This window comes from Sorex araneus, chromosome 2, assembly GCF_027595985.1.
Source record: "Sorex araneus isolate mSorAra2 chromosome 2, mSorAra2.pri, whole genome shotgun sequence".
Lineage (NCBI taxonomy): Eukaryota > Metazoa > Chordata > Mammalia > Eulipotyphla > Soricidae > Sorex > Sorex araneus.
In genome coordinates this window covers 148,143,820-148,160,085 of record NC_073303.1, presented here as the reverse complement: position 1 = coordinate 148,160,085, position 16,266 = coordinate 148,143,820, and the positions used below count along the sequence as shown (strand labels likewise).

Sequence of the window (16,266 nt, the reverse complement as noted above, 5' to 3'; positions counted from 1 at the left end):
CCAGATGAGGTGGCACAGCTATAAGTGTCTGCCATGGGAAGAGACCATGAGGACTGAACTGCAGCTGGAATCCAGAAGCCCGGACAGTGAAAGGGAGGTGGGAACTCTGGAAGCAGTTAAATAGTCCTTTTGATCAAGCATTTGCAATGGGGGGTGGGGAGGGACATGTGGAGGCTTACTTTAGAGGAAAGATCAAAGTCAAGTGAAACTTAATAGATTCTATCTTGTCATTCTATTTATATATTTAACAGAAACCAGGTGTTATGTTTCTATTGATACTTACTCAACTAAGAAAGTGCTAACTGCCTTTGGAATTTTGTCATTACGAAGGAATTGCAGTTAGAAATGGAAAACAGCAGCCCAGTTCTGCTTATAGATTTTTCTATTTCATTACTGATAAGACTGGAGCGATAGCACAGCGGGTAGGGCGTTTGCCTTACATGAGGCCAACCCAGGTTTGATTCCTCTGTCCCTCTCGGAGAGCCCGGCAAGTTACCGAGAGCATCCTACCCACACAGCAGAGCCTGGCAAGCTACCCATGGCGTACTCGATATGCCAAAAACAGTAACAACAAGTCTCACAATAGAGACATTACTGGTGCCCGCTCAAGCAAATCGATGAACAACGGGGACTACAGTGCTACAGTGTAGTGCTACACTACTGATAACCAGTTTGGAAAAAGTGTTTTAGGTTTTTGAATTCTCTTTTTGTTGTAGTTTATGTAATCTGACATTTTTATATTTTGTTTTCACTTTAAAATTGGAATTGACTTGGGAACTGAAGGTGTTTAGGTTCTTACCCAAAAGTGCTGTGTAGGTCTATGATCAGCATTCTGTAACCTGTATCCCACTATTTACAAATATATAGTGGATTTATTTAAGGTAAAAAAAAAATCACATTTATCTACCTATATTGCATAGGGAGCTTGGTAAAGTGTTAGTGATACCATTGTCTACACTAATGTCCTCTAAATTGAATTTTAGTTTATTTGTTTGGGGGTGTGTTGGTCTGAGTGGTGCTAGGGGCTACTTCTGGCCCCATGCCCAGGGTCACTCCCAGTAATGCTCAGAAAACCTTATGTGGTGCCAGGGATAGAACTGAAGTTAGTCACATGTAGGACCAGTGTTTTAACCCCTGTACTGTCTCTCCAACCCTACTTTTATTTATTTCTTTTTGGCATGGTGGGAGGGTGCTGGCCTATACCTGGAAACATCAAGAGGCTGTCCTGGATCTGTGCTCAGGGGTCACATTTGGCAGTAGTTGGGGGACCATATGAGGTGCCAGAGATCAAACCAGGATAGGCTGCATGCAAGACAAGTGCCTCTAAGCTCTGCACTTTCTTTTTTTTTTTTTTATTTTTTTATTGTGGAAAGTTACAAAGTTACAAAGTTTTCAGGTTTAAATCTCAGTTATACAATGCTCGAATACCCATCCCTTCACCAGTGCTCATATTCCGCCACCAAGAATCCCAGTATAGCTCCACCCCGCCCCCTCACACCCCAACCCCCCCCACACCCCTAGCCCCCCCACCCTAAGCCCCCCCCCGCCTGTGTAACTAATAAATTTCACTTTATAAGCTCTGCACTTTCTCTCTGCCCTTCCTAGTAATATTTTAGGTAACTTTTTTTTTTCTTTCTTTTTGGGTCACACCCGGCGATGCACAAGTTACTCCTGGCTTTGCACTCAGGAATTACTCCTGGCAGTGCTTAGTAGACCATATGGGATGCTGGGAATCGAACCCGGGCCAGCCACGTGCAAGGCAAACGCCCTACCCACTGTGCTATGGCTCCAGCCCCTTCCTAGTAATATTTTAAAACAAGTATACTCATTTTCTTTTCCAGCTTCATGAATCAACCATTGAATAAGCTCAGCATTTGAGTACAATGGTACCTTTCTCTCCTGACTTGATTCAAAATAGTTTTTGAGTTTTCATGTTCATGTTACATTCCTCCTTCAAACAAATTCTTCTCCTTCCCTTTGTGGTTGTCGTGTTGCTGCAGCTGTCACTGCTGTTGTTTCGGTCACTGCTGTGACTTGCTAACTGGAGGCTACGTACATTTGATTCTGTGCTTGCATACTTGGTGGTATTTAGACAGCATGGTCATCTGCAGTCGTTCACTTGGTAAAGCTGCTCATGCTTTTTAGGTGTATTGCTTGCAAGAGGGCACACACTATCATTGTGCTCCTGGACACCCACAACTGTAGTAGCAAGGATCCCAGAAGCAGAGCCAGGGGTGTGGCACTTAGGCAGTGAAGAGGTGCCAGGGAATGAACCAGAGGCCTCACTAGTGTCTGGCTCTAAGGCAGGCACAGTTTCCACTGGACTATTCACAGGCTCCTGTCTCCTTGATTTTTTTTAGTTATTGTTCTGGGGACAGGTCAGCTGCACACAAGACTGGTGCCCTGCCCACTGTACTATTTCTTTATCCCTGCCACATTTTAAATAACTCTAGTTACTCATGGCTGGAAACGACCTTTATTGGTGGAAAAGATCTTTATAGGATGATGAGACATTTCTTTTAAGTTTTTAATTTTTAAATATTTAAAGGAAATTGAAGGACTCTAGTAATAATACAGCAGATAGGGTGTTTGCTTTGCATGTGGCCAACTCTGCATGGGTCCCAGTATCCCATATGGTCCCCGGATCTCTGCCAGGAGTGATCCCTGAGTGCAAAACCAGGCGTAAACCCAGAGCACCTCTAGGTGGGCCAAAAAGCAAACAAAAAAGAAATTGAAGAGCCAGTTATGCTCTTTAGAAGAAAATATTCTTTCAGGAGTGTTTTTCTGCCTTTGTGTCTAATAGTAGAATAATATTTGTATAGGAAGGTAAGGTATTATTTTAGTATCAGCATCTATAGTGATGAAAAAGCCAAATATTATTGAACATAGAATGTGTGCAGAGGAATGATGATTTGAAGTATGGATCTCAAAATTTCTCAATGCATTCAAAACTAGACAGGCCTTCTGAGTGCTGCTAAGCCGGACGGTCATCACTGGAGTATCCAAATAAGGGCACAGCTGGACTTGAGTTAGGGACAAGAATCAGGCATTGCTAGCCCAGGCTTCATCTCTATCCTCCAATGTGCCCATCAGAGATGATGGAGAATCTTCACTAGCTGAGGGCCTGGGTGTTGTGGGATGAAACTAGCCTGGCTGTGGTTCCTCGTCGTCGGGCTTTTACCTTGCACTGGTTGTCACTTCCCAGACTCTGAGCATGCTCTTTCGTCCTGTGTTCCAGGAGAGACAGCGCCTGGAGACCATCCTCAGTCTCTGTGCTGAGTACACGAAGCCTGAGAGCCGCGTGTCCCCTGGCGCCACCGTGGCAGATGTGCAGAAGATCAATAAGGAGCTGGAGAAGCTGCAGCTCTCCGACGAGGAGTCTGTGTTCGAAGACGCCCTGGTGAGCTCTGACGTCAGATACAGGTGCCACCGGAAAGGCTCTCTGCATGATTCGGACTTGTCGTCCTTTGGGAGCCTTTGCCAGAGCAGTGCCAGCTTCCTTTCCCCCAGGAGCATCAGGAATGAGGAACTGCTCAGGAGCCCCCCGTCGGCCTCCTCTGCCTTTCTGAAAGCATCCAGTGAATCCACTTACCTGAGTATCTTGCCAAAGGTAAAGTCAGCAGAGCGTATAGACCTTGGACTCTGTGTATCCATGAGCTGGGTGGTTCCCACACTGACTTGACCTGCTGTCTAGTTTTCAGGGGGGAGAGGGGAACCATTACTCATCCTGGAAATCTACTTTCTTTTAGTGAAAAAAAAAAAAAAAAGAAAAACCCTAAAACCCGGGGCTGGAGCAATAGCACAGCAGGTAGGGCATCTGCCTTGCACGCAGCCAACTCTAGTTCGATTCCCAGCATCCCATATGGTCCCCTGAGCACTGCCAGGAGTAATTCCCGAGTGAAGAGCCAGGAGTAAACCCTGTGCAACACCGGGTGTGACCCAAAAAGCAAAAAAATAATAATAATAATTAATTAATTAAAAAATAAATAAAACCCCCAAGCCCAGAAAGTATCCCTCCACTTCTACCTCATTCAACCTGAAGTTACTACCTTCAGGAATATTTTTAGTGTTCCTCACCCCCCCCCCCCGAACCCAGAAATAGTAGCATTCATATCAGGAAACACTAAGAGGCTAGAGGTTTTTGTTTGGCTTGATTTCCAAAAAGCAAGGGCCAGACAAAGAGAAAGCACAGCAGTTGAGGTGCTTCCTTATAAGCAGCTGACCTGGGTTCAATCCCCAGCACCACATATGGTTCCCCCTGTTCACTGACTACCAGGAGTGATCCCTAACCACAGAGCCAGGAGTAAGTCCTGAACTATAGCCAGGTATGGCTCAAAACCCAAAAAGAAAAAAAAAAGTTCCTCTTCTATACCCCTCCCGGTTGGACCCTTTTGACTGAACACAGTTACAATGTGTGACTTGCTTCCTGTACTTTTTGAGCATAGATGCCATGTATTATAGACTGAGACATACACACAATAGAATTCTGCACATTCCAGGGCTGGAGCAATAGCACAGCGGGCACAGTGTTTGCCTTGCACGAGGTTGACCTGGGTTCAATTCCCAAATGGTCCCCCGAGCACCCCCAGGAGTAATTCCTGAGTACATGAGCTAGGAATAACCCCTGTAGATTGCCGGGTGTGATCCAAAAAGCAAAAAAAAAAAAAAAAAAAAATTCTACACATTTTTCTCACTAAATGTCTTTTTACTCACATAGTGAGTAAAAATACTATGAATATTAACCCACTCAGCTCAGTTTTTTTCTTTAAAATGGCCATCTAGTAGTACTTCAATTGTTTGGATATGCTATTTATTTCCAATTTTTCACTTTAAAATCTATATACAACAAATATTTCAGAATGTCAATAAAACAAATAGCAGATGTTCCCTCCTGGTCTTCTAGGAAGGATTTGAAACTGTGGTAGTAAAACACGTGAGTTCTATTGAATCTAATTTGAATGCAAACATAGAAATTAGGAGGAAAAAAGAAACAGGTACTATAATCACAAGAATTTATTTACTTAAGGATAAATTAATGGAGTAAATAACACTGGCCATTGAGTTCAGACTAGGACCCTTGGCAATAATATCCAAAGGGCCAACAGTTGTTTAAAGCTGCATTGGTATTTTTCTAATTAGAGGAGATAATATACTGATTCAGTAAGAAAAAGACATTATCACCATGTTATATTCTCCAGCTACCTTATCAGACAGAAGATTATGTGCTTCTTTTCATTTAGTTTGAGTGCAGCCAGATCTTTTCATCTAGTGTTGGAAGGCAGATGTCTTTATCACCTTAATGAGTTCTGCCATCATAAGCATCAGGACTCTGAAATGTTTAACCCCTTCTTTCCTCTAATAATCATGCTTATCTTACAAATTCTCATTGAGAGTAATTTTTCATAGGACATTTTTCTCCATTGCCAGGAAACTGCAGTGGGTAGGAACCAAGATCTGGGTTGGATGGCAAGAGGCAATCAGAAGCTATTGATTTTCTGGCAAAGTAAATGTTCCATTTGCTTTGGTCCATTTTGAGAATGTGAGTTCGGTCATCATCCACTTGACTTCCTTAGAAGTCCTTGGCTTCCTGGGGCTGGAGAGATAGTTCAGCAGCTAAGGGGCCTGCCTTGCACACAGTGGACACGGGTTCAATCCTGCTGAAGACCAGTTCTCATGTTCTTTGTTTCCATTGTCCTTGGGTAATCATTATTCCAACATTATGTTTCTTTATATCCTAGAAAAAGAACCAGCTTCTTTGCATCAGTAAGCCAGTAATTATAACATTTTACTATTGCAAAATGAAAAAAGAGTGGCCCAGCGGAATCAGTTATTGAAGATTACTCAGTCATCATTCAAAATACATTTAAATTACTCATAGAAATCAGTAATATTTAGTGAATTTCACTGAGTTCATTTAATTTAACAATTCAGAAAATAAGAATTCAGATACCACGTCATGTTCTTATTTGTATTCTGTTTTCTGCATCCACCTTATTGTTCCTTAGCCCTGTAGCACTGTCCTCCCCTTGTTCATCGTTTTGCTTGAGCGGGCACCAGTAACGTTTCCATTGTGAGACTTGTTGTTACTGTTTTTGGCATATCGAATACACCACAGGTAGCTTGCCATGCTCTGCCATGCGGGCGGGATACTCTTGGTAGTTTGCCGGGCTCTCTGAGGGGGACAGAGAAATTGAACCCAGGTCGGCTGCGTGCAAGGCAAACGCCGTATCTGCTGTGCTATTGCTCCAGTCCCTATTGCTCCTTAAGAAGATTGAATGATTCAGAAATCAGAAATAACAATTGATTTAAACAAACTCAAACATTCCTTTCAAGCTTTGACATAGAGCTTGTTAATCATCATCTTAAATTCAGCACCTTATCAACTAGTAAAACAACTACTGACCTTTAAATTCAGGCAGTGAATCCCTTCCTAATACAAAGGTGACTGTTTCAGGCCTGAGGAATGCTTGTATACCAGTGAATGGCATTCCAAAGCCACTGGCCAGTAATCCTAGCAGGAAAATCTCCAGAAGGCGAGTATCCTGTGAGGCCAACATTTCAGATCACATTTCAACTTCCACTGTGGTTTAAAAATACCTCTCTCACTAGTAGAAGCAAAACATTAATTAGAAAAAATAATGAACGAAACAATATGCAAAACTGTAAACTAAATAAGAAAGTAGGAGGGTGAAAATCACTATTAGTGACAATTTTAAGTATCTGAGTAACTCAAGGTGTCTAAAAATGATCGCAATAAGAATAAACTTGAAAAGAACTATAGAGACAATTGGAAAGATTGTTTATAGCAATAAATGCAAAGAAATGATGCTTTATTCTGACACAGTATTTATAAAATGCAGTATCTTCAAAAGGCATTCTAAAACTCTGAATGGGGCTAATGATATTGTGACCTTAATTATATTCAAATTTAGAATATAAAAAGTCAATGGTATAGTAGCTATTAAAATAGCATTGGGGCTTCCCCTTCCTTTTCTCATTGCTGTTGTGATGACCACGGTGGTACATTTGGTTGTGGAACCCATCAGTAATTGCACTCTATTTGGTGGTGGTCACACAACTTGAAAATAACTTCAGTTTATCATAATAGAGAAAACTGCAATTCCAATTATCAAGGAATTTTGTCTTAGTAGTGGATTCCACTAAGAGTGACATGTTTTAATAAGCCAATTACACATGCAAGTACACCCACATATCTGCCTTCTTTGAAGAAATTATATCCACACAGAGAGAAGGGCGAGAATAGAGATGAGACACCAGATCTGTCCTCTTATTTGCTGATTTCCACCAGGCTTACACCTGACATATAGTGCCTTGCTCCAGAATGGAACTTACTGGTCAAATTTATAGCCTTATGCCTGCAGAGTAGGCATTCTGCCAGTGAGCCATAACCCCACTCTTCATTTGTGTTTTGACATTTTTATTTCTTTCCAAGGAAGTCAATTTTTCTATGTAACTGTCTTAAAAATGATATCCAGTATCCCATTTCATGATAGAAAACACCAATTGTCCAGTTAATGTCTAAACATATAGAAAGAAGGTTCTTGAGGACATAGACAATAAATAGCATGGTGACAAAAAACAAACAAACATGAATTCACTTAATTATAAGCATGCAGGGTTTTTTTGTTTGTTTGTTTTTATTAAGATATCTTAGGAGGTTGCCAAAGTAACAAAGCTTGTATTGTGCTGGTAATTTTGGGGAACATTTTGGTGAGACAGGACAGAGTGTTTTTTGCCCTTGCCTTTTTACCTTGTGATAGTAAGGAAACAAATAGACACAACTGTCCATCTATAGATTTTTTTTGCAATAAAACCCATGAATATGTCTACAGACTCAAGAGGCTATGAAAGGAGAATGGTCTTACCTTGGCAAGATGAAAGAATGTTAAACTTGTAACGAAGATAGCAGCATTCCAATGCAGTCAACCCTTCAATGTGGTGTCAACCCTCATTCTTTTTTTCTTTAAATTTTGTTCTGCTTATTTAACTTAGAAATTATTTTTATTTATTTATTTTTATTAAATCACCATGAGATACAGTTACAGACTTACAAACTCTCATGATTACATTTCAGTCATACAATGTTCGAGCACCCATCCCTCCACCAGTGCCCATTCTCCACTACCAATGTTTCCAATATCCCTTCTGCCACCCCTACCCTTCCCACCCCTGCCTCTGTGGCAGGCATATTCCCTCTATGGCAGGCATATTCCCTCTTTCTCTCTTTCTCTCTCTCTCTCTCTCTCTCTCTCTCTCTCTCTTCTCTCTCTCTCTCTCTCTCTCTCTCTCTCTCTCTCTCTCTCTCTCTCTCTCTCTCTCTCTCTCTCTCTCTCTCTCTCTCCCCCCCCCCACTTTTGGGTGTTACGGTTTGCAGTACAGGTACAAGAGGCCATCTTTTTTGGTCCATATTCTATTTTCAGCACACATCTCCCATCCCGAGCCGTCCCTCCAACCATCATTGACTTAGTGGTCCCTTCTCTATCCCAGCTGCCTTTTCCCCCAGCATGTGAGGCCAGCTTCCAAGACGTGGTGCAATCCTCCTGGCCCTTATCTCTACTGTCCTTAGGTGTTAGTCTCCTATTATGTTACTTTATATTCCACAAATGAGTGCAGTCCTTCTATGTCTGTCCCTCTTTTTCTGACTAATTTCACTTAGCATGATACTCTCCATTTCCATCCACATATATGCAAATTTAATGATTTCATCTTTTCTAACAGTTGCATAGTGTTCCATTGTGTGGTTGTACCAAAGTTTCTTTAACCAGTCATCTATTCTCAGGCACTCAGGTTTTTTCCAGATTCTGGCTATTGTAAACTCAACACTCATTCTTGTTCTCAGCAGTATACCTTTTCAACCTTGCAGAAGTCACTATAATCTCCATGAACCACAGCTTCTTCGTGTTATAATCTCTTCCCTCTTGGTTGTTTCAAAGTTAAAGGTATGGAAGTGTGAATTTAAGTTGGTTTGTATGAACCAATTGAAGAACCTAATTTCTTAGAGTCTTTGGGGAGAAATGCAAATTTCCAACTAAGTCATGAAGTTGCTTTCAAAATTTAGATTTGCCTGAGACTTAAGCCTGAAAGCTTTGTAACTTTCCACATGCTAATTCAAAAAAAAAAATTAGATTGGCACAAAATTTGTGGAAAATTAGACGTGTGTTGGTTTGTAAATTAGGAAACTCTGTGGACCAGAATGATAGTACAGTGGGCAGAGCATTTGCCTTCTAACATGGCTGGCCCAGGTTCCATCCCTGGCATCCTATATGGTCCCCCGAGCACTGACAAAAGTAATTCCTCAATGCAGAGCCAAGAGTAATCCCTGAGCATCACCAGATGTGGCCCAAAAAAACAAAATTAAAAATATAAAAAGAAGTGTATAGGGGGCTAGAGCAATAGCACAGCGCGTAGGGTGTTTGTCTTCCATACAGCCGACCCAGGTTCGATTCCCAGCATCCCAATGGTCCCCTGAGCACCGCCAGGAGTAATTCCTGAGTGCATGAGCCAGAAGTAACCCCTGTGCATTGTCGGGTGTGACCCAAAAAAAGCAAAAAAAAAAATAGTGTACAAAAAAAATTAGGAATTCTGGAATGGATATGTGAATGGTCCTTTTCTGTGTGATTATCTGCAGACCCCTGAGGACATAAGTGAGGAACAAAGGATTCAGGAGTTGGCTACCATGGAAACAACCCGGATTACAATTCTGAACAACCTGGAGGAACTTAAACAAAAAATCAAAGACATAAATGACCAGATGGATGAATCTTCCAGAGAGGTATAAATTATGAGCTTTACCTTACCTACCCTCACTCTGGGTAGTTTAGCTGAAAAATGTTGCTTCTTGTTAAGGTACAGTCCTTGGAGGGAGATTACGTAGAAACCATCATGAACAATCATTTGTTCAGTGGGCACTATGTGGAGGGTGAAATGCCTCTTTTGATTACCATTTCTTAACTTTCTGTACTTTTTAAGAAATGAGATATGATAAATATGTGAATTTATGTTCAAGGTACTTTATTTACCATTGACATTATCTAGCTAGTGTGTGCTTTCTCACTTGCTACAGTTAAGGTATCATGAGTTAAGTGAGTTCAAGTTTAATAAAAATTTATATGTATGTTTATTATCACTTAGGTATCATGTTGGCACTTTTGGAGGGAGGTGGGATTTACATCTGAATCAAACATAGGAGCAGAGGTTTGCTGACCAATAAAGAGTCAGATGCATATTCTGAAACTGTCACTGTATGACACAGTGATGTCATCCCGTTGTTCATCGATTTACTCGAGCAGGCACCAGTAACATCTCCATTCTTCCCAGCCCTGAGATTTTAGCATCCTCTCTTACTTATTTTCCCCAACGATTTGAGGCTCCTTTCAGGGCCAGGGGACTCAGACCGATTATTGTTACTGATCTGTTATTGTTACAGTATGTATTTGGCATATTGAATACGCCATGGGGAGCTTGCCAGGCTCTTCCTTTTGGGTGGGATACTCTCAGTAGTTTGCCGGGCTCTCCGAGAGGCATATATATATATATATGTATACCTATATATACCTATATATGCATCTTCATAAAGGGAAATATATATTCTGTAACTATTACTGAAAAAAGAATTTTTTTAAATATGGCCCCCAGAGTGTGAAAGAACATTTATACCCAGATGATACCCATAAGTGGAAGGGGACTATTCACCTGTCATCTTCCACACAGACCCTGAAGCCCTCTCCTCCCAGCCTTGCTAGGAATGCAGTGCTTGAGTGCTGGGCTGGGTGTAATTTTCACTTTCCATGCTCTACAGAGAAAGAAAGACATGGCTTTCTTGGTTCATGCTTGAGCTTGATAGGCAAAATATCAGAAAGAGGATTTTGATAGAAAAAATTACATAATAAGGTAATACATTTTTTTAACAAATATATTCTGGAGATTTTTACCTTCTTATATAGGAACTTTGAGTCTCATGGGCTCCTTAGAATATTCTTTAGTCCCCACAGTCCAGTTGGCTTTTGAAATTTGTAGCTGGTTACAGATGCACTTTTAAGAGAGAGTTTCCTCAACAAATGGTGAGACATCTCTGGGCTTTGTTTTGTGTCTTCAGTTGGACATGGAGTGTGCTCTTCTGGATGGAGAACAGAAATCGGAAACAACTGAACTTATGAGAGAGAAGGAGATTTTAGATCAACTAAATCGGAAAATAACAGAACTGGAGAAGAACATTGTTGGTGAAAAGACCAAGGTAAAACAAACTTTTATTTGGATATAATTTTTGTGGGGAAAATGTTGATTTCACTTGATGGAATTTTAACATTGCATGAATTACAGTGTTTTGTGCTTTTTTTTTTTATTTGTGTGCAGATACTGCCTTTGGAGAAAAGTATTGAGATGAGTTTTAAATTGTTATAAATTAAGAACTGACAGGCATTCAGCAGCTAATGCTGAGAAAATAGTCTGTGAACTTTTCAAGTTGATAATCATAATGGTTGATCCTACTTGAAATGAGTGAATTGCTTTTATCCATCAGTCTTTCTTCTCTTTTGATGTCAATATGTTTTTAAAGACTTATTTTAACTTAGCGAATTTCTATACCACTGGTGCCTGTGGGGATGACTCAAGTATATTCAGCTGCCTCATTTCCTTTTATTTTTCTGTTTATGAAAAAGATGATTTGGAACCATTCATCTGAGCTCTCATGCTTTGCCATTGTCTTTAATGCAAATGCAATGCTGTTTGAAAAATGAACTGAAGTTTTCAGAGCTTCACACGTTGTCAAACACATTTGGCACATCTTGGAAAAGGTTTTGCTTTTATACTTCAAGCCACAACTTAAATATTAGCTGATATCTACAAGGGAACATATGAAAAATTTCTTGCAGTTTATAGTGGTAGTTGGGTTGTTTATTTTCTCTGGGAAGTATTATACTTATTCTCCTCTTGGTTTTGAGTTATTTATAACTGGAACTAACCCTAAGGTGAAACAAATAGAAATTTCAGTTTAGAAAAGAAAAAGCAGAAATGCCTTAATACACTTTTCCTTGCTCACCATATTCTCCACTAAGCTGAGAAAGAAAAGATTTCAGTTTGAGTAAGCTGAAGTGGTAATATGTGGAAAGAATTTCTGCTAGATGTGACTTCCTTTTTAGGCTCTTTGTTGGGACCAATGAATAAGGGCATTTGATCTTCATGCCAGAGAATGAGTTTAAAATGTTATTGTCAGAAATTAAAGGCAGATTAAAAGCTACACATCAATTCTTTTCCAGACTTTGAAATAGCAAAGCATATTTATTGCATTATACTATGTACTATATGCTGTGCACTATAATAAATATATTCACTACTATATTATTTTCTAAGGAAGTTTCTATCTGCCTCAGAAACTTCCATTTGGGTGGTCAGTTAATTTTCCCTTAATGGCTCAAAACCACGTCAAAGAGCTGATTGTCTAGTTCTGCAGTACAGTAGAAGTTTTTTGTTGTTTTTTTTTTTACGATTTTGCATGGACAGAGTAAAAAACTCTGGAGACGTTGGTTCACTTTGTTTTGCAACGTATTATTTGCTATTAATTCATACTGAAAAATTTGTAAGAGAGGAGTAAGATGTCACTTTCTCTGAAAACCTTTCTGCCTTTCTAGTCTGTGTAGATTTTTATTTGAGTGTGGCCCTTCTCTGACATACCTATACTATATATATTCGATTTGTTTATCTACCAGATAAACACATTTATGAAAAACCTAGATTCTTCATAAAAGGCACATAGAGTCAGTGTACAATTGTCAGTGTCCCTTCCTAGAAATTTGTCACAGCCTCCATACCTAAAGCAGAGATGGAACAAAAGGATAAAGGACAGAAATGAGCATGGGGGTCACTTCTGTTCTTTCTGTTACTGTTTTGGTGGCTTGACAGAGGCACCGTATAAGGTATAAGAGAGGATGTTGTGGGCTTAAAGTATAGACTAGCTCATGCAGCTGTTAGGGAGATTAGTTGGTCTTCGATGGTGGGATTATTATTGTCTTTCATCACATGGTGTGAAAAATGACAGAAATTGGCTTTGGGTGAGGGATGAAGGAAACGGGAGCAGACAGGACTAGATGATATTACTGGACTCGTGACAACCAGACATCAAGAGAGATTGGTTACTGATGAACATCATCAACGTATTTCTCAAATAACATGACTATTTCATACCTTCACTTTGTTCTAACTGCTGGTCCCCTTTTCCTCTGCTGGTCTCTAAAATGATCTCACCACCTGCTTTACTGAGATATGAGAAGTATCTTACCTTTTCACAACTCAGGAAGGTTCCGTTCCCCTCAAAGACCAGTCCCTTTGTCTGTGCTCTGAGATCTAGTTCATTCTACCATCTCAAGGTCTTCAGTCTTTCTGTAGCCCACTCTACTCTCCCCAAAAACCTTACTTTCTTTGTTGACCATTTTTATCAAAATTATTGTTTCTAAAATACATTGTTATGTGGAAATTAATTTATATCCAGGCTTCATCTTTGTTTTGTTTTTGTTTTTGTTTGCTTTTTGGGTCACACCCGGCAAGGCACAGGGGTTACTCCTAGCTCTGTACTCAGGAATTACTCCTGATGGTGCTCAGGGGACCATATGGGATCCTAGGAATCGAATCCAGGTCGCCTGCGTGCAAGGCAAATGCCCTACCCACTGTGCTATCGCTCCAGCCCCAACATTTCTCTTTTTGAGCCACACCTGAATGTCTCAGGGCTTCCTCCTGACTCTGCACTCAGAAATCAGTCTCTGGGAACCATATGGGGTACCAGGGATTGAACTCAGGTTAACTGAGTGCAAGTTATGTACTATCTCTTAAGCCCCTCACTTACTTTCATGATGAAAAATTTGTTAGTTTTTTTTTTTTTGCACTCTATCTTGCCTCTTCCTTGGTTACCAATTAGCTCCTTCTCTCATTCCAATTTTCCCCGGGTCCCATCAGATTTGCTCCTTTGGGTGATGCTCGTCCACCCGATGCTTTCAGTCATCTTGTAATGAGACTCTTAAACAGCATTCAAGACAGGGGACAGTTCTCTCTCATGATGCCACCCAACCAATAACCACTGGATGTACCTACAAGGCTCCCAAGCACCGCCAGGTGTGGCCCTTGTTTGTTGGTCCCTAGCACTTCCAGGCCCAGTAGTGGTTCCAAGTATTCGCACATTGTCTTGCCAAGCCCAGCATGGAAACTTCTGGCCCAGTTGATAGTGTCTCTCAGAGTGAACCCCTGAGCCTTTGAGCACCACTTTGGAGGATCAGAGAAAAAAAATTTAACCAAGATTTCTTGATAAGTATGATTAACAGTTCTGTAAATCCCAACTTGTTAATGAAAGTGGTTTTTAAAAAAAGAAGACATTTTCCAAGGTACTTTCAAGCTAGCACTTGAGAAAAATCCATTTGCCCTTAATTGAGAGATAAAAGTGGGTGGTAAAATTGCAATTGGTGAAAAAAAAATGAAAGGATCAAAGAAACAACAATGGCCAGGGATGCGTCTGAGTAGTGGACGACATGACTTGGATGTGTGATGCCTTTGGTTCACTCTCCAGCACAGAAAAGGGAAAAAGATAAAAATAACTCAGTAAGAAAGCTTAATTCTTTGTACATATTTTGGTCTGAAAGAAAACTAAACAGTGACTGGATAAGGGATAATAGAAACTGTAGTATTGCTAAGATAAATAAAAGGATTTAGCATTGTGGGGGGAGTACAAATTACTATGCAAATTAAGACAAGGGCCAGAAAGATCATGCAGGAAGTGATAGTTTCCTTGCAAGGGGCTGATGGCACCACCCTGGTTAGCATCTTAGGTACTATGTGTGCCACCACCACAGCCACTCCTGAGCACAGAGCCAGGGATAGCCCTGAGTATCACTGGATGTGCCTAGTCCTTCCACTCAAATAAAGGGGAGGGGGAAAAAGAGGATTTCTAGGAGACTATCTCTCACTCTGAGGAGAGGAGGATGGGACCTCGGGCTTAAGTAGATGGATTGGCCTTGAGCAAGTAGAACATGGTGTTGGTCCAGAGTCCTTAGCCTGGCTCCTCTGCTGCCATGCAGCCTGGAGATTTAGTCCTGGACCCCTCATTCTGTTGTGCCTTTCAAAAGAAAAAGGAACTGAGGAATAAATAAATTAAGTAGGGTATGACTTTATGCCACCTTTCACGGATCTAAGCTAAGAGAGTGATTGTAGTTTGAAAGGGACACTAGTCATCGTTTACTTCAGTCACATTCAGCTAAGTAAAAGCACAAACAGTTTTTGAAGAATAAAATTGAACAACAATAACAACAAAATGACAGTAATAGGGGCAAGGGGCTTAGGGTGTTCTCAAAGGAATTGTCTCTTTATTGAACCACAAGAGGAAAGAAATGAGTCTATTTACACTGCTACTATCAGTGGAGTACTAGACTGGTATGTTGGTTTACTAAGAAGGAAGAGGCTGGGAAAGATGGTGGTTTTCAAAGAGGTGGGTATCTGTCTATGGTTTAAGCTGTTGGCCAGGTTGCATCTGGGCATGTGAAGGTGGAAATGCTAGACCCCTGCAAGCTCATTGCATGAGATACACTTTATTAGGAGTTGCTGGGTTGGTGACAATAAGTAGAAACCAAAATAAGGAAATAGAGGGTTATTTCCAAACTATGCTTCTGCAGACCCAGGGGTAGGTAATAAGAAGAGGGGGTTGCTCCCCAAGCTCCTGCCCCTGCAGCTTGAACACATGGACCTTTAGAACCCGAGCTTAAAGGGGGTTGAGCTCCATGCCTCACCAGCCTGGATATTGATGCCCGGCTGGCAGCTATCTCCCCATCACAAGCCCCGGGCAGGAGCCTGCGGCGATTTGTTCCGTGAGCATGAATTTAGATTCCAGAACTCCTGAGCTATCTCGCAGTTTGTCGGTCGCCTGATCAGACCCTAGATGGCCGGCCACTCGCCCTGGAGGGGAACAGGACTGTGCCGGCCCTGTGTGTGGTGGGGGTCTGTCCTGGAAACACTCCACACAGCGTTGTTGCAGTATTGTTTGAAGACAGCAAACCAGATCCTCGTCTTGACAGTTTTCCATGGGAGCTAGTGATGAGTGTTAGTTTTTTTCAGAGAAACACTTCAAAAAATTTTCAAACCATATTTTTCCTATTTGCATTCAATCCTTTTCAGAATCCCATCTTAACATTGATATGTGTTTGGGTCTTGTTAGATTTTTATTTCCCTCTCTAGCCGGTGAAATAGAAGAAGCCAGTATTACTTGGTTATACA

At 40.9% G+C, this 16,266-nt stretch overlaps 1 protein-coding gene across 1 annotated transcript in view; it reads left to right on the top strand.

Moving 5' to 3' along the window:
• PHLDB2 (pleckstrin homology like domain family B member 2) overlaps window positions 1-16,266 on the top strand; it is a 119,565-nt gene that overhangs the window by 49,711 nt on the left and 53,588 nt on the right. Inside the window, exons 3-5 of the mRNA XM_055127120.1 lie at window positions 3,239-3,610; window positions 9,650-9,793; window positions 11,117-11,254. Of these exons, the coding sequence (XP_054983095.1) occupies window positions 3,239-3,610; window positions 9,650-9,793; window positions 11,117-11,254 (654 nt within the window). The remainder of the gene's footprint in view (window positions 1-3,238; window positions 3,611-9,649; window positions 9,794-11,116; window positions 11,255-16,266) is intronic.